We start from the raw sequence: 23207 nt of genomic DNA, 5'->3' as shown, positions 1-23207 counted from the left end.
ACAATAACTGCACTTACAGTTGACCGGGGCAGCTCCAGCAGTGCAGAAATTTGACTAACTGACTTTTTGGAAAGGTGGCATCCTATGACCGTGCCATGTTGAAAGTCAGAGCTCTTCAGTAAGGCCATTCTACTGCCAATGTTTGTCCACGGAGATTGCATGGCTGTTGTGTGCTCGATTTTATACACCGGTCAAAATAGCCAAATACACTAATTTGAAGGGGTGTCCACATACTTTTCTATCTATATAGTGTATTTGGAAAAATATAGTATAATGCGTTTACTGTACAGTACAGTAACGTGTCCACCCAATACTACCAGGTAGCCACTAGAGGACGCATTTTGCATAGCGGTCAAAAGCTTTCATGCAGCATCATTTGCTGAATAAATAAACAATGGTTTAACAGTATTTGTTCAACTAAATTGTATAAGCATATGGCTGATAATCTTGATGTTCAATGGTAGCTTACAAAAGTTGGAATGCCAATTAAAATGCATGTAGATTTGCATGTAGGCAATTAAGTGTTGATTACTCATGCCAATTAAATGGCCTTTGCTTATTGTTAAACCGGGTATAATGCATGCTGAATGCTGGTCCCATACTGGTAGCCTACCTCAGCCGTGAAATATGTTTCAAATACATAAGGTCCAAGTGATTGCATAAGAAACAGTCTACAAGAACTTGACAAAACTGCCCCTTGACTAAAAATAGTATAAATGCATCAAAGTAGGCCCAGTAGGCTACAATCAATGAATTCGACGCGATGTCTACAGTAGAATAACTGACAACATGAGCAAATGTCATGTTTTCGATGGTATATAGCCTAAATATTGTATTGTTCACAGGATGGGCATCTCGGTCAATTTCTCCTCTTTTCTCCCCTCCAGACAACAACATACACCTTTTGAGTAGAGGCGCGTCAGTGACACAAGCGCGGTCCAATAATTTGTCTGTCTGGTTACGGACAGAGAGCGTGAGAGCTTGTCGGGGCCCAATCAGCGCTTTTGTATTGCCTGCCAGTGCCGGGGACTGACTGGTTGTGAGGATTTACTGCAGCGCCCCAGGATCCCAAAGCCAAACCCGAAGCCAGTGGAACCTGCGGGGTGAAGGCGAGTCAGGTGAGACCGAGGATTTTTCCGCGGCCTATCTGAAGTGAAGTTTAACTAAAAATCCCCGGATCATGGTTCTAGATGTGATAAGGCTCCAGACTTCAGTCCAACTGAAGTACTGGGACAATGTGAGATGAGTAGCGAAATAACGGTTACATAGTAGTTCTATTGGGTTAATAGTTATGTGCTTTGCCGTTATTTTTAGTTCCAACATGTAGGTAATGAAAGAGGTCTGTCTAAAACAGCTGACACAAACGTTGATAATGTTTTAACGTTCCAAATTTGTTTACATTGTAGCAATAAATGATACAGTGAGCGCGGATCATATTGATACATATAGAGCAGAATACGTTTATTGTTTAATCTCGAGTCCCTTGAGGTTAACCTAGATTGGTCGGGGGGGAAAAATGCGTCTTCGTGGTGTCGTTATGAACAAAATGTTAATCTGAAACCGATGGTTGTAATTTGATTGTTTAAATATATTTATCAACGTTGCTACGATCGAGTTTCTGAACATGGATATTTGTTGAGCGAACTGGAGACAAATGGCATGAAGTGTTGTGCATATGTCATACAATAAAATGAATTCAAAATGCATCAGCCATTTACGTAAGTGAAGACGTGTTCACCCTCTCAACTTGTTTCCTAGCCCTATGCAAATGGCCACCATGGTTGGCGATGACAAGTGCTGTTGAAGGAATCAGTGAATGCCTTTAGTGATCCGTGGGGCAACCAGACGATCAGAGTTCTTATCAGTTGACTTTAATCACATTTTGTTTGGCTGATGTCAACCTCGTTTTTTTTCTCTTGAGTTTTATGAACATTTCAGTGGCAGGTATGTTTTAGTGACCAGTCAATTGATGTATTTTTGCATCAGAAATGTCACTTGTGAAAACCAATAGATAAGCAGATAATCTATTTGGTTTATGTAAGTGTTTATTTATTAACATTTTGTAACTTCTGTATTCATTCCCACTAGGGTTAGACTTTGACTTCACCTCTTTGGTTTTTGTGACCAACACAGAGGGACAATGTTTCACTAGTCATTGCCACTTTTTCCAGGAATCCAATAGTAAATCTTTTCCATCCTTGAGAACCACTTGTTCAACCTATCATGGCATTTACTCATGGAGGCCAAACAGAGACCTTAATCAGTTGCACTGATTTATACAAAGATAGAACGAACCGTAACAAACAGATAAAAAGCCAAAATCTTTGATTTATGCCAAATTTTGACTGTCATTTTCCTGATGATTTTTTCCTGTAAGAACTTGTCTAGTTGACTTTTGCAGGTGAGATGAACGTTTGGAGATTCCTCTGCCATACATTTTATTTTTGGAATAGAAATGCAGTAAAGGGATGGACAGGTGGTTGTCGACCCTTCCGTGCTCTTCTGTCATTCTAGTCTCCATTTGTATATCTCCTGGCTGCAAATTATACATCTCTTGGGCTGTTTGCTCCAGAAGCAAATTGGAATGAAGTGTGCAATTAAAGGAGCACAGCCTGGGTTGAACTGAAGTGGGACCCGAACTGGCAACTCTTTAGGGTTCATATACCTCACATCATCATCACAACACAAACCCTGACACGAGTGGTTGGCAGACGATGTGTTGGTTAATGTAGGTTAGAAGCCGTGTGGAGGGTTTGAAAGGCTTCTACAATACAAACTCCATAGAACTAATCTGAATTTCGCACACATCACGCGTTTGTACTCCCACCCACACACACGCACACATATTACCACCTGTCTCTCTCTCTCCCGTGTGATGTCACTAAAGGATTCACATTAAGAGATCATTTCATATCCTGAGGTTATAGACCGGCTCAGACTGGGTAGCGCGTTAGGACAGTGCTTGGCACCACAGGGGAACAGAAAGGAGAGATAATGGGTGACTGTCCTGTTCTTAAAGGGACAGGGGGCCCAACTCTGTGACCCATGTTATAGGCTAGGCCTTATTGACCTAGATGGGATAGGCCTTGTGGCAGATGCAATGCATTTGTGTATGTGCAATTCCATGGCAATGCATTTGTGTATGTGCAATTCCATGGCAATGCATTTGTGTATGTGCAATTCCATGGCAATGCATTTGTGTATGTGCAATTCCATGGCAATGCATTTGTGTATGTGCAATTCCATGGCAATGCATTTGTGTATGTGCAATTCCATGGCAATGCATTTGTGTATGTGCAATTCCATGGCAATGCATTTGTGTATGTGCAATTCCATGGCAATGCATTTGTGTATGTGCAATTCCATGGCAATGCATTTGTGTATGTGCAATTCCATGGCAACATAAAGATGCTGAGGCTCACATGTTTCACTTTAAAATGTATTTCAAACATAAACCAATGATTGCAAAGCTTAACAAATGATACAACCATGCAGAAATACTACTTAAACAATTTCCACTGAAAATGTTACAAAAACACATGTACTTGAAGAACAGTGCAGATGCAAAGTTTTGTAACAGAATGATGATTTGTGCTCTTTGTGCCATCATTCTGTTACCAAACTTTGCATCTGCACTGTTCTTCAACTAAATGTGTTTTTGTAACATTTTCTGTGAAAATTGTTAAAACTCTTCCTTGTGTAATATAACTTTTTTTGGTTTGTTTAACAATCGTCGGTTTTTGTTTGGCATACATTTTAACCCAATGAGTCCCATCATCGCGTTTTGGAGTTCTAACCCCCTTTAAACATCATGTGTTTGACCTAAAGACCATCCGGCTCCCGAGTGGCGCAGCAGTCTAAGGCACTGCATCTCAGTGCAAGAGGCAAGTTCTCATTTACAACTCTGACCTGGCCAAGATAAAGCAAAGCAGTGTGACAAAAACAACAACACAGAGCTACACATAAACAAATGTACAGTCAATAACATAATAGAAAAATCTATGTTCAGTGTGTGCAAATGTAGAAGAGTAGGCAATAAATAGGCCATAGAGGCAAAATAATGACAATTTAGCATTAACACTGGAGTGATAGATGTGCAGATGATGATGTGCAAGTAGAGATACTGGGGTGCAAAAGAGCAAGAAGGTAAGTAATAATATGGGGATGAGGTAGTTGGGTGTGCTGTTTACAGGTTGGCTGTGTACAGGGACAGTGATCGGTAAGCTGCTCTGACAGCTTAAAGTTAGAGAGGGAGATATAAGACTCCATCTTCAGTAATTTTCAATTTGTTCCAGTCATTGGCAGCAGAGAACTGTAAGGAAAGGCAGCCAAAGTAAGTGTTGGCTTTGGGGATGACCAGTGAAATATACCTGCTGGAGCTCACGCTACGGGTGGGTGTTGCTATGGTGACCAATGAGCTGAGATAAGGTGGGGCTTTACCTAGCAAAGACTTATAGATGACATGGAGCCAGTGAGTTTGGCGACAAATATGTAGTGAGGGCCAGCCTACAAGAGCATAAAGGTTGCAGTGGTGGGTAGTATATGGGGCTTTGGTGATAAAACGGATGGCACTGTGATAGACTACATCCAGCTTGCTGAGTAGAGTGTTGGAGGATATTTTGTAAATGACATCGCCGAAGTCAAGGATCTGTAGGATAGTCAGTTTTACGAGGGTATGTTTGGCAGCATGAGTGAAGGAGGTTTTGTTGTGAAGTAGGAAGTCAATTCTAGATTTAATTTTGGATTGGAGATGCATAATGTGAGTCTGGAAGGAGAGTTTACAGTCTAATCAGACACCTAGGTATTTGTAGTTGTCCACATATTCTAAGTCCGAACCGTCCAGAGTAGTGATGCTAGTCGGGCGGGAGGGTGCGGGCAGCAATCGGTTGAAGAGCATGCACTTAGTTTTACTAGCATTTAAAAGCAGTTGGAGGCCACGGAAGGAGTGTTGTATGGCGTTTAATCTCGTTTGGAGGTTTGTTAACAGTGTCCAAAGAAGAGCCAGATGTATACAGAATGGTGTCGTCTGTGTAGAGGTGGATCAGAGAATCACCAGCAGCAAGAGCGACATCATTGATATTATACAGAGAAAAGAGTCGGCCCGAGAATTGAGCCATGTTGCACCCCCATAGAGACTGCCAGAGGTCCGGACAACAGGCCCTCTGATTTGACACATTGAACTCTATCTGAGAAGTAGTTGGTGAACCAAGGCTATCGAGTCTGCCGATAAGAATGCGGTGATTGACAGAGTCGAAAGCCTTGGCCAGGTCAATGAAGACGGCTGCACAGTGATGTCTTTTATCGATGGCGAATCCAGGCTGTATCACATCCGGCCGTGATTGGGAGTCCTATAGGGCGGCGCACAATTGACCCAGCGTTGTCCAGATTTGGCCGGGGTAAGCCGTCATTGTAAATAAGAATTTGTTCTCAACTGACTTGCCTAGTTAAATAAATCAAAAATGAGTGTGTGATTAACAGGGGCTGAGCTAGAGTGGTGTTTGTGAGACAAGGGCGGATCCCAAAGGGGGCCGGGTCTTTTTTATAAAAACGTCTTTAGATCTTTTACCAAAAACATCCGAATGGTTTGTGCTACAAACGACTATAAGCAATCTATGGAAAGCTGAGACCCTCACGGACACTTACATGTCACGCGTTTTGCTCTATGACGCTCACAAGCTACACAACGGTCGTTAAAAGATAAGGGGTTCTTATAGATACCATTTGACCATTTTTTGTTGTTGTTGACATTTGTCAATAAAACTCATGAATGCAACTGTTTGTCAAATTGTTTTGTTTTTTACTTGTAGCCATGGTTGTCTTGAAAATTAAATGGTAGGTCTAAAACACTTAATTGGCTTAAAATAAGGGCTGAATATGCAGATAATTGAAAGTCAGATAAATGAAAAGCAGATCTTTGCTGGGGTCTTGGGACTGATAGGGTTAAAGTGAAAAATCTGAGTCTCAGCATCATTCTGTTACCCGTGGAATGTCCTGTATTCATAATATGCATGTACATGTCTGTCCATCTTGGTCCATTTCAAAATCCTCTTAACAAAGCTTCTGTCTAGATCAATCATGGTTCATGTATCATTAGGACAAAGGTATGGATGTCTTTCTGGGGAAATTCAGCATCTCCACTGTACACAGAACACAGAACTCTGACATCTCTGCTCTCTCCTCCTCTTCTTCTTGCTCCCTTTGTCCCTTGCTCCCTCCTTTGCTTAGGCAACCGCAGAAATTAAATTGATTAGTGGTGCGGTCTATAAATAGACAGGCCATAGTTGCCATGGCAACCATGTGATAAGTGTTGTGTGATGAAGGGCTGGGCCTCCTAAGTGTTGTTGTAGTGTAGTGGGAGCAGGATGATGGGTGTCGGTGTGTAGGTTCGTTTGTCTGGATTACATGATCTGACACTACAGGTGTGTGTATGATATGATATTACAGTGTAATGTTGAACTATGTGTGTTTTGCATTTGAATTGTGCCAGATTCATTGTGTGAGTAAATAGATTCATCCAATTGAATAGATTCTGATTTTTTTATTACATTTTTCTGACTTTTTTTGTCAAGGTGACCAGCTACCCCTTGGTTTCCATGGACACTGTTTCCTAATCAGTCTCATGTCAGGAAACCTCTGTACCCTGGGGTTGATCGTGTGATGAAACCCTATTGGTTGTAGACAACAACCCCTGATGCCATCACCGCCATGTCCTCATATATTTTTCCCTTTCTTTTCAGTCAATACAGTTTTCATCAGGCTACAGTTATGAGATAAACTTAAGGCCCTGTTAATTATTTGTGTCCTGTCCTAATTTCTCTCCTCCCCCCATAAACACTGATCTTGAATGGAATTAGATATGATTGTGTTTGATTCCCTCCTAATGACCACAGTGACCCAGCATGAACCACCCGTGTTCTTTATGAATGGACCATTACATGTTATTATAGTAATACTGGTGATTTATAATGATGATAGGATTTTTAGATTATTATTTTTTTTTAAATTTTTATTTCACCTTTATTTAACCAGGTAGGCTAGTTGAGAACAAGTTCTCATTTGCAACTGCGACCTGGCCAAGATAAAGCATAGCAGTGTGAACAGACAACACAGAGTTACACATGGAGTAAACAATTAACAAGTCAATAACACAGTTAGCCTGATAATCATTTCTAGCGATTCAGTCTGACAATACATATTCATTTAAATTAAATACACCTTTATTTATCCCCTCGGGGGCAATTATGAAAGGCAAATCAGTTACAAGTATCACAACACATATAAAAGTTGCTCGTTTTACACAAACCAAAGAATAAGGAAACAATATCACCTTAGCAGAGGACAGAAAAATGTATATTTTTAAAGCTAATTTCCAGCTATTCTACAAATTTTGCCGTAGAGCTGAGATCCTTTTTTTGCAGTTAATAGCTAATCTCCTGCAATTCAATTATTTTTTTAATGGCTAATGCTGTGTTCTTATGCTCAAATATTATAGCAAAATGAATGGCGGCCTGATAGTCTAGCATTTATTTTGTTGTATGTTCTCAAAGATTTTATCACGCAACCCACCTGGACCCCTGCCGGACCCACTGTTTGGGAACCACTGCTGTAGGGTACTATGTTGGAACAAATTTTAAAACCAGATTTTTGGTGTTGGTGTTTTTTCAGAACTTAGTTCAGGGTTTTCCCACATTAAGTCAGGACTCATGGGTGGGTTCATGGCTGATTCCTTTCTTCCATTCGGTTGCACCTTGATACCAATGTGTTGTCAAACGTGGGGTGATCATCAGTACTTCATTATTTGCATACAACCTGTGCTCTCTCATTGACAGGTTAGGCGGTGGGTTGGTGAGTTTCTAACGCTGCTTCTGCACTGACTTCTGCTAGTACCAAGCAACAATAAGGTTAAAGAAGTGAATCACATCTCTGTTTGTAATCTAGTCCTCATTCACCACGTACATGCACATACTTGGTCCCTACATAAATCAAAGCCCTTGGGACTATATTCCTAACAGTACGACATAAGCCCTTATTTGTCACTTCCCTTCCCCCCTCGGGTTCTTGCAAACACAACTATGCAGCATATGTTTACAATAAAAAAAGTTGTATTTTCTCCCCAGTGTTTTTTGAGGGATGGATGGAGGGAAGTGGAGTCAGGACGGGGAGAGGGGAGGGAGGGGAGTGTTTATACGGGTGCTTTGTTGGCATCGCACAACTGTAGGAAAATGGAGGAGGGGTGGGGGTTGAGGAACGGGAACAAAGGAGCCTTATGTTGGCATGGTCTCTGAAATCCCTGTGTGTGTGTGTGTGTGTGGGTGCGCCCGTTTCTTCTCGCTGGGCTGGGTATGGCTGAAGAATACTGTACATATCTTTATCTGTTACTGTGTCCGTCTTCTATTGTATAGCTCTCTTTTTACAGCATATAGGCTACAGTGATTATAATATACTGTATCATAGCGGTCTTTGTCCATAACCCCTGTAGGATTGTCTTATTTTAATGCCAATATGATCATTGTAAAAAAGAGAAAGGACAGTAAAGACAGCTTTGTGTATGTCCCTGTTTTTTTTTAAATCGAGGGTGCTGGTCCCAGTAGAATATATTTTTGTCCAACCTCTACATCACTTCAACAGTAGCTTCACTTTGCAGGATAATGATTATGTAGCTTTGGGGAATGTTGGTGTGTATGTCTGACTGTCTGTCTGTGTCTGTCTGTGTGCTGTTTAAGTATGTGTGTGTGTCTGTGCTTATGCTGATCACCCCCTCTCGTTTACCATCCTTCCATCTTAGCACCCCCTTTTTCTTCCTCCTCTCTTCCTCTCGCGGTATGGAGGCGTCTGACTTGTGTTGTTTGGCAGCGGGCCCAGAGTGTGGTGTGTGTGTGCATGTGTGTCGATGCGTGTTGGGGTTGGGCGCTGTAGGAGGAGACTGGTGAGAGAGGGAAAGAGATATGGTGGTTTGTTGCAGCTGAGGGAAACAGTCATCACATTATATAAGGAGCAATAGGGACAGAGAAGGGGGGGGGGCAAGAGGTGCTGGTTAAAGATGATCACATGTACACACACAGACACAAACACACACCACAATGCAATTCTGATTGGCTTGTTAGCCACGTTTGGTTTTACTCGCACTTTCTCACTTTTCTACCTGCTCCTGATCTCTCTCGCTCTGCTCTCTCTCCACAGTTTTCTACGTGGGTTACCACTTCCTTTTTCATTTTGTAAAGGAAGTGGTAACTTCCATGTCTCATGATGACTCTCTGGACCCGGAGAGAGAGTAGTAAACATACAATACATTTTTTTAAAGATTGCTACATTGAAAAACCATAACGTGTGTGTGTCCTTATAAATGGGTGTGTTAGTGTTAGTGTGTGTGTGTGTTAGTGTGTGTGTACACAAGAGTGCTACCATTTCTACATAGCAAGGCATTATGCTCTAATTATAACCAGTCCACCATCTAGTCCCTTGACAACCCCTCCCCCCACTCTTCCGGGCCAATCCTCATCACTCTCTGATTTCTTTAAGCGTATTATTGGTCTAAGTTGCAGGGCAAACTAACTCCCTGTGCATAACCTACATTGCCTGCCTGTGCATCCTCAACCAACCTTCCTATGACTCAAGTGTGTCAAATACAATCAGATTTGAGCACACACACACACGGTTAACCATTTCAGGGCCTGATAGAGGACACATCATATTAATTAAATGGTCTTTATGCGCATGTGTGTGCATGTTTAAGGCATCATATGTGCCCATGCATGTAATAGTACACACACAAACACACACAGGATACAGTATACATCCATATAGATAGATAAAAGCCCTCAAGCATGTTCTGTCTTGGGTACATATCATATTACATACCCCTTTAACTCAGACTGGAGAAGGAGGTCAGGAAGGAAAAAGTGTGGGTGTGTGCCTTTTTCTGTATCTGCAGCCATGTTAAAGGGCAGCAAGCATTTCTCCCATTGTTTTCTGTTGGCTTTGATGGAAATATTAACTTTTAGGATGGAGGTATGAATAATGATTATTGGAGTTGTAACACAGTTGTTACACATGCTTATTTGACTCTTAATTCAATAGGATAGCTGTGTGTGCTGCACTGTGTTAGCCTGCTGCTAGTCTATGGTTATGGGACAGGGGTAATGACAGCTAGCTGTTAGCGTTGTCTGAGGTGGCAAAACAAACAATATGGTGGGAGAGCAGCAGACCTGTCAGCTATGCTTCACTGTGGCTGCTGCAACATTTTTCCATTGAAAATGAGCAACTTTTTATAAGCTGGGTAATTTTGATCAGTCGAATGGGTCCCACAGGGATGCTGGCCCATGTTGACTGCAATGCTTCCCCCAGTTGCGTTGCAGTTCTTGACACACTCAAACCAGGGTGACTGGCACCTACTACCATACCCCATTCAAAGGTACTTAAAAATGTTGTATTGCCCATTCACCCTCTGAATGGCGCACACATACACAATCCATGTCTCAAGACTTAAAAATCCTTCTTTAACCTGTTTCTTCCCCTTCATCTACACGGATTGAAGTGGATTTAACAGGTGACATCAGTAAGGGATCATAGCTTTCACCTGGATTCACCTGGTCAGTCTGTCATTGAAAGAGCAGGTGATCCTAGTGTTTTGTACATTCAGTGTACATACTGTATTGAGTTTGTCATGTTAACTGACAGATATCCACGCGGGGGTGCATGCTAATCGAAACCCATGCTATGTTAATCGGACTAACAGGCTAATTCGCTAGCTAGCCATGTAGATTTTACATTTAGTTTTTTGTTTGGATAAGTTTTTTTTGTATGTTAAACTAGCTGGATAGCTTGATAACCATTTACACTTACTAGCTTAGAATTGTGAAGCAAAACGTTTGCTAAATGTAGTTATCCTTATGTCTGCATTGCCATTGTTGACTTGACTGATTCCAAGAACACAGGATGAGATGTTACTATCCTTTGTGCAAGCACTTCCAAGAGTTAATGAACAGTGAGCCTGGTGAAATTTGGGGAGCGCATTGTCAGTAGTGTACCTTTGGTTCCTAGGGTGTTTCGGCCTTTCACACTATACACCCTCCCCAAAGGCGGCCAGCGACAGGGTGATCAATCCTACGCTTGCGTCCCATTCCCAATTAGTCATAGGAGTTGCCTTGTTGATGATAGCCAACATCCCAATAGGTTGAGTTCTTTGTTGCTTGTTTGTTAGCTGACAAATTCCAGTACCAATGTGTCAGTCAACAGGCAACAAAAAGCTATAGGAGATGAGTAAATAAATGGGGAATTTTAGATTTTATGTTCATATGCTATTCATCGCCATATTGCTTATAATTGCTCCAGTGTCTCATACCCCACTCCATTGCCAGCAATATTGTTTCCAAAATTTGCTAGTGTATCATCAGCTCAATTATGCCCACTGTACGTACAGGTGAAGATATTTTCTTTCTTTGCTTGAGTAGAGATTTTCATTGTTTGTGTTTGAGTTGCACATTTCAAGATATGTCATAATCATGTTGCTCTTTTGATCTCAGAAATGATTTATTTTACCTTAGGACAAATAATCACGGCTAAGTTAGAGATGTTCCTACATACTCTTCTCCATCCCTTCATCCCTGTCTCTCTCTTTCTTTCTCATCCATCCAGTCCATTATGGAGCGACTGAATGAGGAGGCGGTGCGGCTGAGCCTGCTGAAGCGAGGCCTGGACGCTTCCTCGCCTGCAGGCGGCGCCACGAGCAGTGAGCGAGACGAGCTGCTCTCCAAACGCATCAAGATGGAGGGCCACCAAGCCATGGAGCGCCTCAAGATGCTGGCCTATCTGAAACGCAAGGACCTGGCCAGCCTGGAGGGGGGAGTGTTAGGAGGGGTCTCAGGAGGCGGGGCCCTAGGGGGTGAGGTCAAGGGTCATGGGTCTTCAGGGGGAGGGGCTTATGAGGAGAAGACCAATGGGAGCCTCCGTGGTCAAGTTGTGGGAGCCCATGGCATGGTGGGAAAGAGTGGGAAGGAGAACATGGGCGAGGAGCCGGTGGATTTCAGCGCCCGGAGAGGGTGAGTGGAGGAGAGAGAAGAGAGGGGGAGTACAAGAGGATAGGAGGGAAAATAGAAATCTTTCTTACAATTAAAAATCAGTCAAGAGTTGAAAGTGTGTGTGTTCCTCCACAGTGACGTTGACCGGGAGCGACACACACCCTCCCCTGATGTGATCGTCCTGTCAGACAATGAGGCGTCCAGTCCAAGAGGGCCCAGCCAAGGGGAAGAACGCCTGAGGGTAGCGAACCTGGAGATGTTTAAGGTTTGTGTGTGTTTCAGCACATATTATTGCAGTCTTGAAAAATTTAGAAGTATGTGCATATTGTCTTTTTGTGTGTATGAGTGTTAGAATAGTGCATAGTTGTATAGAGTTATTAATACATTAATGAATAAAAAACACATTGTGGACCACTCAGATTGTTTTGAGACACTCTAGGAAAACAGTACAGATATTCATTTGGTATTAGCTATAATACATTATATCCTCTATACATAATTGGCATCAGCTGTAACACATTATCTATACACAAAAACCAAGTACAATAGATAAAATGACAAGTTTTATAGTTGTATATGTGTGTATGCAGAGGAATGGCAGAAGTGGGTGCAGTATGTGTGCTCATTTGTTTCTATGTGTGTGCTTCAGGGTAAGACAGGGGAGGAGAGGCAGAAGATGATCAGGGCTCTGAGAGAGGAGCTGAGGCTGGAGGAGGCCAGGCTGGTGCTCCTGAAGAAGCTGAGGCAGAGCCAGATGCAGAAGGAGAACCTGGTGCAGAAGGTCAGTCAGTCACCCACCCAACGCTGTCCCATCCATCCTCTATACTCATCTGCTTCAGTCAGTCATTTATACATTTATTCAGTCATCCACTTGCTCATCCCTCTGTCATCCACTGCTCACTCTGTCACACTACACTCTCTCAGCCACCGCACTCATCCCTCTCTCTCTCTCTCAGCCACCGCACTCATCCCTCTCTCTCTCTCTCTCTCTCTCTCTGCCACCGCATTCATCCCTCTCTCACTGTCTCAGCCACCACTCATCCCTCTCTCTCTCAGCCACATCACTCGTCCCTCTCACTCTCTCAGCCACCACACTCATCCCTCTCTCAGCCACCACACTCATCCCTCTCACTCTCTCAGCCACCTCACTCATCCCTCTCTCACTCTCTCAGCCACCGCACTCATCCCTCTCTCACTCTCTCAGCCACCGCACTCATCCCTCTCTCACTCTCTCAGCCACCGCACTCATCCCTCTCTCTCTCACTCTCTCAGCCACCTCACTCATCCCTCTCTCACTCTCTCAGCCACCTCACTCATCCCTCTCTCACTCTCTCGGCCACCGCACTCATCCCTCTCTCACTCTCTCAGCCACCGCACTCATCCCTCTCTCACTCACTCATCCACTGCACTCATCCTTTTCTCACTCACTTACTGCTTATGCATTAACACTTTACACTCGGGGGAATTGGCCTATAGGGCCTAAACATAAAGAAAATGAGAAGCATATGCATAACCATTGTAATTGAAAGGGAACACTTTAGAGAGACCCCGTATACAGGCTCCTTCTGTTCAGAATAACAACCCAGGGTATGACGCCATGTCATCTTCGTAACTGTTCATCAAACATAGTGATCATTAATGCCAAAGTAACCCAATTGGCGCGAAGGATGGGGGCATCTTCTTGTTGCCCGCTTAGAATGTCTGTCAGTTGATTCCCATGTCATGTGTTGCTGCCATGCTATGTTGTCGTCTTAGGTCTCTCTTTTTGTAGTGTTGTGGTGTCTCTTGTCGTGATGTGTGTTTTGTCCTATATTTTTATTGATTTGAAATCTTTTGGTAGGCCGTCATTGTAAATAAGAATTTGTTCTTAACTGACTTGCCAAGTTAAATAAAGGTTAAATTTAAAAAAAAATATACCACTTTAAAACAGATACCCAGAGCTCTTACGTAATGTATAGTATGTTACTATCCAATTAATGGGCATATCAGTGACCAAATCTGCTATTTCACCCAATATACAGTATGGAGTGTAAAGGGCTTACCTATAGGTTGCTTTGGATAAAAGTGTCAGGTAAATAACCTTATTATGTTAGTATTATTCTATGTATCACCTCTACTCTCCGCCCCCATCAGGTCCCTGTGGTCCAGAACACAGCGTCTGCCCTCCAGAGCGGTGCCGTCCACGGTGCTCAGAGCATGAGCAAGATGTCTGGACGCCCTGGCCACCACACCCCAGAGCCCCAGAACCATCGCACTGCACAGGTGGGCTACAGCATTGCACAGGTGGGCTACAGCACTGCACAGGTGGGCTACAGTACTGGTTCTCTTACGGTTCCCTTTGTGCCTTGGCTCGGTCACAATGCAAGTTGGGCAGGCACAAGGAAGACATAGAGGGGGTTTGGGGGATGGGATTGAACAATAATTTTTACATTTTGCATGAGAACCATCTCACAATAAAGCAGAGGTATTCTGTTTCTTTAATAGCACAGTGACTCCATCTCGTGGTATGAAGAGGCATTACCCTCTTAAATAAACTCTGGTGAATATGAGCAGGAAAAAGACATGACACTGAAAACCGACAAACACCACCCATGTCTTACTTATGATCTTTTTCTCCTTCTCTTCCTCCTTCTCTTCCTCCTCTTTCCTCCCCCAGGGTCACTCAGTGATCAGGTCAGCCACCAACAGCTCCATGTCTCAGATGATGATGTCACAGAGCAGGGTGATAGCGCCCAATCCTGCCCAGCTGCAGGGCCAGAGGCTGGCACAGCAGAAGCAGGGTGGCATGCGCTCCTCGACTGGCAGCTCTAACAACGCCGTTAGCTACCAGCAGGTAAACCCCAATGTCATCCCTGTTATTGGTCAAAATCATCATAGAGCAGTGGAAAAAATGAAATAAGAGTATAGATTATTGTAGGGGATAAATGCACACTTTTTTGAGAGCTAATTAGAAAATACAATTTTATTGATGAAATTGTATTTATTGGTTCTCTTAAACTAAAGGGATAGTTTACCCAAATTACAAATTCACATATTGGTTTCCTTCATCTGTAAGCAGTCTATGGACAGGGGACGTCCATAGAAAAATAGCTGGAAAAGTTTAAATACCACTGTCGGAGGTTCAAAATCAGTTGCTTCCACTCAGATGCCAGGTTTTGGGGGTTGTTATATCATTTTTAGCAGATAAATATAGCTGTCATGCCATCAGACTTAAACTTAAAACCACTGTTCTGAATGATGTGTATGGTTCTCTATGTTTACTTGCAGTCTTCCACCCAGCAGGTGGCAGCTTCTCAGCGCTCTGGCTCCTCCTCCTCCTCGGCCATCTACATGAGCTTGACCCACATGCAGGCGGCCGGAGCCGCGGGAGGGGTCAGCGGGGTGTCGGGGGTGGGGGCGGTCAGCCCCTCAGCCACACACAGCCCAGGGGGGACATCGGTGGGCTCCTCCATGGTAGACACAGCCAGTAGCCAGGCGGCCGCCAAGCTGGCCCTGAGGAAGCAGTTGGAGAAAACCCTGCTGGAGATCCCGCCTCCAAAGCCACCGGCACCGCTCCTCCACTTCCTTCCGTCTGCGGCCAACAGCGAGTTTATCTATATGGTGGGCCTGGAGGAGGTTGTGCAGAGTGTCATTGACAGTCAGGGTGAGGGAAGGAACTGGAACCATTTTGCTGATGCCTAGCAGCCATTTGTCCTGCACACAACCATCAAACCAACAATGTTATCAGATGAGTCCATTTGGAATCGGGCCCCTCTCCCGTCACTGAACTCTTGTGGCTCTCTCTTTTAGGTAAACTGCGTTTGCCCTCCTCCATGGAACCCTTTTCTTGTGCCCAGTGCAAGACTGACTTCACCCCTCACTGGAAGCAGGAGAAGGGTGGGCGCATACTCTGCGAGACCTGTATGTCATCCAATCAGAAGAAGGCACTGAAGGCCGAGCACACCAATAGGCTGAAGAACGCCTTCGTTAAGGCTCTACAGCAGGAGCAGGTCAGCATTCCATTGGATCCTTGTTCTCTGTTCAGGCAACCATTGTTTACAGGGAAAGTGTGTGTGTGTATGTGTGCGTGTGTGTGAATAACCATATTTTACTAAATGTGTCACAGGAGATTGAGCAGAGAATCCAGTTGCAAGCCGCTCTTGCCACCAGTTCAGCTCAAACTGTTCCAAGCGTCAGTAAGGCTGAGTCCATGAGCAGACATCACACACACAGACAGGTATGTCACTGTCACCGCTGTTAGTAAGTGCTACCTGCTGCAACAGACACCCTGTCATCTAGCATTGTTCAGCAAAGTTGATGAAAGGTCCAATTGTAACAGCTGCATAAAGGATACTTGATACATCTTTTTTTTAATTGATCAAATATTGACTGAATTATAACTCATAAACTACATAAACCTCTGTCTTGTGCAATATTAAACCCCCTATTTATGAGATTTGGTTGTACATTTTCGGGAGCGACTTGCTGAGTTTCTGTGTAAACACTTCAAATGAAATAAATCTGTACTTTTTAAAACTTTACAAAAATGTACCACCCTCTTGTGCAATGATCACTTTCTCTTCTGTCTTTAATCCCTGTCTAAGGGTGGGGATTTGTATATCAAAAACCACATGTGCCATTGTTGACATTTTGAACTGGACTGGCATGTGTTTGATCGGTAGTTAAAAAGCGATTGGAAAGTGTATTTACAAGCAAGGGTTGGAATGTGCGTTTCTTTTATGTGGTCCTCTGTAGCTCAGTTGGTAGAGCACGGCGCTTGCCAGGATAATGGGTTTGATTCCTGGGACCACCCATACTTAAAATGTATGCACGCATGACTGTAAGTCGCTTTGGGTGAAAGTGTCTCCTAATTGGCATATATTATTTTGAAATAAATTCATCCAGCAACGATTATGTGACACGTGAATTTACACCCCACAAAAACAGGGGTATAATGGCTGCAAAAAGGGGAATCCTGAGGTGGGCGGGGAAGGTGCTTTGCTACTTTCACATTTCCACAACTGTCATCACACCCCCTTTAGTTGTTGAGGATGTCCCGTGCTGACAGATAGAGTCCATCTGATGTGTGTGTGTCCTCCAGGCGCCTCAGCCCCAGGTGACCCAGTCACAGGCCTCCCTCCAACGGGGTCTGTCTGGCTCGGCCCGGGGTGTTCTGTCCAACTTCGCCCAGGCTTCCCAGCTCTCAGTGGCCAGCAGCCTGCTGGGCATGACTGGAAAGCGCAGTGGACAGCTGAGCACTAGTGGGCACAGCCGGGCACAGCAGCAACAGCAGCAGCAGCAGCATCACGACAACCGCCGCCAGCTCTACAGCATCCCTGGTGAGTAAACAGACCAGGGGCGGGCTGGGGATGGGACTGAGATCAGCCAAACAACTGTATAGACCAGGAGTTGGTCTGGGGATGAGACTGAGATCAGCCAAACAACTGTATAGACCAGGGGTTGGTCTGGGGATGAGACTGAGATCAGCCAAACAACTGTATAGACCAGGAGTTGGTCTGGGGATGAGACTGAGATCAGCCAAACAACTGTATAGACCAGGAGTTGGTCTGGGGGTGGGACTGAGATCAGCCAAACAACTGTATAGACCAGGAGTTGGTCTGGGGATGAGACTGAGATCAGCCAAACAACTGTATAGACCAGGAGTTGGTCTGGGGGTGGGACTGAGATCAGCCAAACAACTGTATAGACCAGGAGTTTGGCTGGGGATGGGACTGAGATCAGCCAAACAACTGTGTTGGGCTGGGGTTGGGACAGAAATAAGCCATACGACTGTATAGACCAGGGGTTGGGCTGGGGCTGAGAGGCAGGCCTTTCTGACAGTCTCTCACTGCCTCCCTCCCTCTTCCTCCCTCTCCAGGGGTGAACATTGCCTACCTGAACCCAGGCAACGTGGTCGGCCACAAGGGGTCGAGCCTGGCTGACCGCCAGAGGGAATACCTGCTGGACATGATCCCGCCTCGCTCCATATCCCAGTCCATCAGCGGACAGAAATGAACCTCACCCCGCCCCGACGCAATACCACAGCCCTTCCCCACACCACACCCCAACCCCTATCGCATGCAGTGCCTGTTAGTGTGCCTACCAAACTAACCTGTATGAAGAACACAATCAACGAGTCAAAAGAGGCCACCAAACTCTGAAATGACTTTTCATTTGAACGTGATGCAAACCCCTTTTAATTCCTCTTGTTATTAATATCGTCATTAGTGCTATGGATGTTGTTACTACATTGCCGCTACCAGTTATGAGCGTGCCCATCTTTGTGGAGAACCCCTGTCTTTATATGCTTGTGGCAGTGTCCCGAGTGTGGGGTGTCTTTTGTTTTCGATTTATGCGCTTGTTTTTGAAGCAATATTTTGTCTCGCTTGAGCTTTCCTTACCGGACTCAAGTCTTTGTTATGTCGGGAATTACCAAGCTATCTTTTTGAGAACTGCACCACTCTCCAATCCCTGCTCTTAGTCTGATTCCTGATTTCAACCATCACTCTGTTTTTCCACATTTGGTTGTGAATTGTTGGAGGAGGAATTCTACCAGCCCGGCCAAACCTTTGTTTTAAAAAGGTGATTGTGATGGTTTAACTTTGACCTGAATCTGTCAAGCCTTTGAGCTTTCTTCAAAGATTTGTGGGGAGAAAAGAGGATGTTTGAGACCCTGGAGTTGTCTGGAGCAATACTCCTATAACTGATTGTTGAAACAAGGATGGATACATATCCCACAAAGAGAGAGAGCCCAATGCACCATCTGGACTTGGATTGGATGCACCGCTGAAAAAATGCTACTCCCATTGTACATGAAGGCATAGAAACTGAACCTATAGCAGAGTTGCCCTGTATCCTTTCACCTTTTCATTTGAGGGGGGGGGCTGTTGTTCAGAAGTTAGTATCCTAAAGCATATATAATTGATGGGGTATTGATTGGAGATATCCTTTAGAGGGATTTGATTGGAAGAGAGATCATGTGAACGTACGTAATTGGCTGAGAGATCAGGTGATAAGGTTATTTAATTGGAGAGGATACAGGTATTGGATTTGGTGTGAGGGATCATCCTTAGACTGAAAATTGAAGGGGTTTCCAATAGGACCATGGTTTGTACTTATTTAGGAGTGGGAATGGGGGGGGGGGCACAGGGGTTGATCCCTCTCTCCCTTGTTTTCATCTCCTAGCTAATAGGATTTGCTATTGTTCACTCTACCCTGTCATTCAAAGTTCTGGATTCCGTTTAGATACTATTTGAACTTTCTTATGTCAACATTATCCCCATGGTGTCTGGGAGGCATTTGAAAACGGTCAGGGAGAGTGGCTAGCTATTAGCTTTAAGCCTGCTCTAAGCTATTTAGATGTTTGGTGTCTTCTGAAGTGTTAGTGTATCTGAAAGGTACTTTGCACAGGAGACAATAAATAAATACAGAATGACAAATGCAACTTGAATATTTACATAAATCAAACAGTTATATAGGAGACATATACAGGATATACATTAACAGTCAAAAGTTTGGGCACACCTACTCATTCAAGGGTTTTTAATTGTTTTACTATTTTCTACATTGTAGAAAATAGTTAAGACATCAATACTATAAAACAACACATATGGAACCATGTAGTAGCCAAAAAAGTGTTAAAGAAATCAAATTATATTTGAGATTCTTCAAAGTAGCCACGCTTTGTCTTGATAACAGCTTTGCACAATCTTGGCATTCTCTCAACCAGCTTCACCTGAAATGATTTTCCAACAGTCTCGAAGGAGTTCCCACATATGCTGAGCACTTGTTGGCTGCTTTTCCTTCAATCTGCGGTCCAACTCATCCCAAACCATCTCAATTGGGTTGAGGTCGGGTGATTGTGGAGACCAGGTCATCTGATGCAGCTCTCCATCACTCTCTTTCTTGGTCAAATAGCCCTTACACAGCCTGGAGGTGTGTTTTGGGTCATTGTCTGTTGAAAAACAAATGATAGTCCCACTAAGCGCAAACCAGATGGGATGGCGTATCGCTGCAGAATGCTGTAGCCATGCTGGTTAAGTGTGCCTTGAATTCTAAATAAATCACTGACAGTGTCACCAGCAAAGCACCATCACACCACCTCTTCCATGCTTCATGGTGGGAACCACACTTGCAGAGATCATCCGTTCACATACTCTGTGTCTCACAAAGACATGGCGGTTGGAAACAAAAATCGCAAATTTGGACTCTAGTCTCCTCTGAACAGTTGATGTTGAGATGTGTCTGTTACTTGAACTCTGTGAAGCATTTATTTGGGTTGCAATTTCTGAGGCTGGTAACTAATGTACTTATCCTCTGCAGCAGAGGTAACTCTGGGTTTTCCTTTCCTGTGGTGGTCCTCATGAGAGCCAGTTTCATCATAGTGCTTGATGGTTTTTGCAACTGCCCTTGAAGAAACTTCTTGAAATGTTCTGGATTGACTGACCATCACGTCTTAAAGTAATGATAGACTGTCGTGTCTCTTTGCTTATTTGAGCTGTTCTTGCCATAATATGGACTTAGCCCTATTTGGAAAAAGACCATCTTCTGTATACCACCCCTACCTTGTCACAATACAACTGATTAGCTCAAACGCATTAAGAAGGAAAGAAACTCCACAAATTAACTTAACAAGGCACACATGTTAATTGAAATGCATTCCAGGTGACTACCTCATGAAGCTGTTTGAGAGAATGCCAAGTGTGTGCAAAGCTATCATTAAGGCAAAGGGTGGCTACTTTGAAGAATCTCAAATATAAAATATATTTTGATTTGTTTAACACTGGTTACTACATGATTTCATAGTTGTTATGTCTTCACTATTATTCTATAATGTAGAAAATAGTAAAAATAAAGAAAAACCCTTGAATGAGTAGGTGTGTCCAAACGTTTGACTGGTACTGTACATAAGCACTTAGGTACAGAGAGTAAGGATATTGTTTTTGTCCACCAGGAATCCAGGATGAATTGATAGATTATTATTGAATTGATTATTGTTCCATCTCATGATAATTGTGGCTCTATTTTAGCAATGCATGATGTTTAATTATTTCAGGATCAAATTTGGAAGTAACTAATACTGGTGCATCCATTTTAAAGCAGCAGGAAATATTAATTATAATTTTAAAAAATTCTTGCAAGCAGGAGTTGCCTGGTTATTGCCTCTTATACCCTGCAGTTTAAAATGTAAAATAAACATATTGCCAGAGAGCAGTGGCTTACTCCTTGCCCTTTTTGATAAACTTCAAAAGCAGGTGCAATATTTTGAGACACAGGGAAGATAAAGTTAATTTGAGTATTTGTGCTGAATGTTACTATTTTATCCATTTAGTATCCCAACTACAGTTAGGTAGCCTTACTCCCATATACAGTAATATAAGCACTATTTCTGTTGCACCCAGATGGAACAGATGTTGTATTGGCCGTGTTCAGTAAGCACCAAACTGAAGCAAATATTTTAAACAGAGGTAGTACTACCTGCACTTGTCCTATAGGGGATTTCATTTCTGTTGTCCGTTTGTTTGAAAACCTTTCCTACTGTTTGTGCCTAATGAACACGACCCAGGGTTTGCCGTAGTCAATAACACAGAACACTCCACAGCTAGATCACTGTTTGGGATGAACAATAGTGTCAATAGTGACACTCACTGTTTTTGATAGTTTTCTTTGTCCTCTTTTGTTGTATGTATGCGTTATAGACTTCATCATCAATCTTTCTCGCTTTCTCAAACTATGCCAGATGCACCATTTCAAAATGTTTGTTTTAAAGAAACTAAAGAAAAACAGGAAAAATATCATTTTCAAATGTAATTTTTGTAAGGTTTCAAACATTTAAAAAAAAAACTACATTTTGCTGATCTGTCTTTCGATTTCATTTCTGTCAATTTTTTACAAAAAAATGGGGGAAAGGAAAAATCAAGAAATATAATTAACTGAAGAAATTGAAATTGTCAGGTAATATTATCTCAAACGGCTGTAGTTATAATAATGATCTATTTATTGTACATAAGCGTTCCTCCTTTGTGGAATAAGACACATTGAATTCAAGTTGGGTATACATTGTATAGAAAAACTAACAAAAAGCCATGGATATTGTGAAGCTTGTCATTTTGTTTATTGATCATTCCTGTGCCACAAATGTGCAAAAATGTGTGGGGGTTTTCTATTTACTATCAAAAGCATTCTCTTTCTATATCTTGTTTTCTAGTACATAGAGGCAGTAGGATAATCTTTTATGGAGAGTTGTTTGATCTATCCCAGGACCACTTTGTCTATACATTGTATGACGTGCTCCGCTGTTATTACATGCTTTACTTTCAGCAGCATTGATGTTCAGTTAGCGATTAGTTAATATTATTATCATTATCGTACACTTTTAAAAATTTCTCCTCGTAAAAATTATTGTAAGGCTTGGCGTAGATCAGACAACTGGAATGGGACATTTCATTATCTTTTTTTTCTCCTAGTATATATTTTCCAGGGAAAGGCAGTGCATGGTCCACATATAAGTAAGAAAGAGACTCATGAGATGAACTACCCGCTGTGTGTTTAAAATACAGTCCTAATGGATAAGCTATGTGCTAACCTAGCCATGGTCATGAAGCGAGTCTTCAAATACACGTTTTAAAAGATGAAGGAGTACTAGATGTTGTGTCAAACAGAACTTGGAATACTCTCAACAACACAACGCAATACTGTCACAATATGACTCCAATGGCTTGCATCATATTCTGTCAATAAAGTTTAAGCGATGTTTTCAAGTATTTGATGTGGTCAAATGATGATATGGTCTATGTGGACCTTTTATGTAATGGAAACATAAAACATCTGAAAGAATACACGCATAGATATTTCAATAAATAAGTGGAATAAAGTTTTTTTTTGTGCTGTGGTCGTGTGTGACACAGACACACCTCCCCTTGCCTGTGTGTCAGGGTCATTATGGTTCTGACTAAAAGGAGTACAGCTATGACCAGAAGAGACTTTCGTAGCAGGTTAGGAAAATGATTGTGGCAGGTTAGGAGACTTAAGTTAAGGTTAGGAAAAGGGTTAGGGTTTTTGCTCTCCTAACCTGCTATTAAAATGTCACTACGGGTCATAGCTGTACTCCTTCTAGTCACATCCTGTCATTATGGTCGACATGATCTACATCACTTGTCTGTAAACAAGAATTATACAAACCTTAAAGAAATGTAAAAGAAAACCCAAATG

At 42.9% G+C, this 23207-nt stretch overlaps 1 protein-coding gene across 5 annotated transcripts; it reads left to right on the top strand.

Moving 5' to 3' along the window:
• The first annotated feature begins 833 nt into the window (after positions 1 to 833).
• On the top strand, positions 834 to 22759 carry LOC109907959 (transcriptional repressor p66-beta-like). 5 transcript variants are annotated; one of them, XM_031788632.1, is made up of 11 exons: positions 834 to 1118; positions 11635 to 12038; positions 12153 to 12282; positions 12667 to 12798; positions 14151 to 14300; positions 14674 to 14850; positions 15285 to 15660; positions 15807 to 16006; positions 16123 to 16233; positions 17098 to 17335; positions 17875 to 22759. In XM_031788632.1, exons 2-11 carry the CDS (start codon positions 11641 to 11643, stop codon positions 18009 to 18011), a joined length of 2049 nt encoding a protein of 682 aa, XP_031644492.1. In that variant the 5' UTR covers positions 834 to 1118; positions 11635 to 11640; the 3' UTR covers positions 18012 to 22759. The 5 variants fall into 5 exon arrangements, with proteins under 5 accessions (XP_031644492.1, XP_031644499.1, XP_031644498.1 ...); XM_031788639.1 differs by having other exon boundaries at positions 835 to 1118; positions 14151 to 14279; XM_031788638.1 differs by having other exon boundaries at positions 835 to 1118; positions 15300 to 15660.
• The last annotated feature ends 448 nt before the right edge of the window (positions 22760 to 23207 follow it).

The sequence above is a fragment of the Oncorhynchus kisutch genome, linkage group LG2 (genome assembly GCF_002021735.2).
Source record: "Oncorhynchus kisutch isolate 150728-3 linkage group LG2, Okis_V2, whole genome shotgun sequence".
In the NCBI taxonomy this organism is placed as follows: Eukaryota; Metazoa; Chordata; class Actinopteri; order Salmoniformes; family Salmonidae; genus Oncorhynchus; species Oncorhynchus kisutch.
This window is presented reverse-complemented; position numbering and strand designations above follow the sequence as displayed.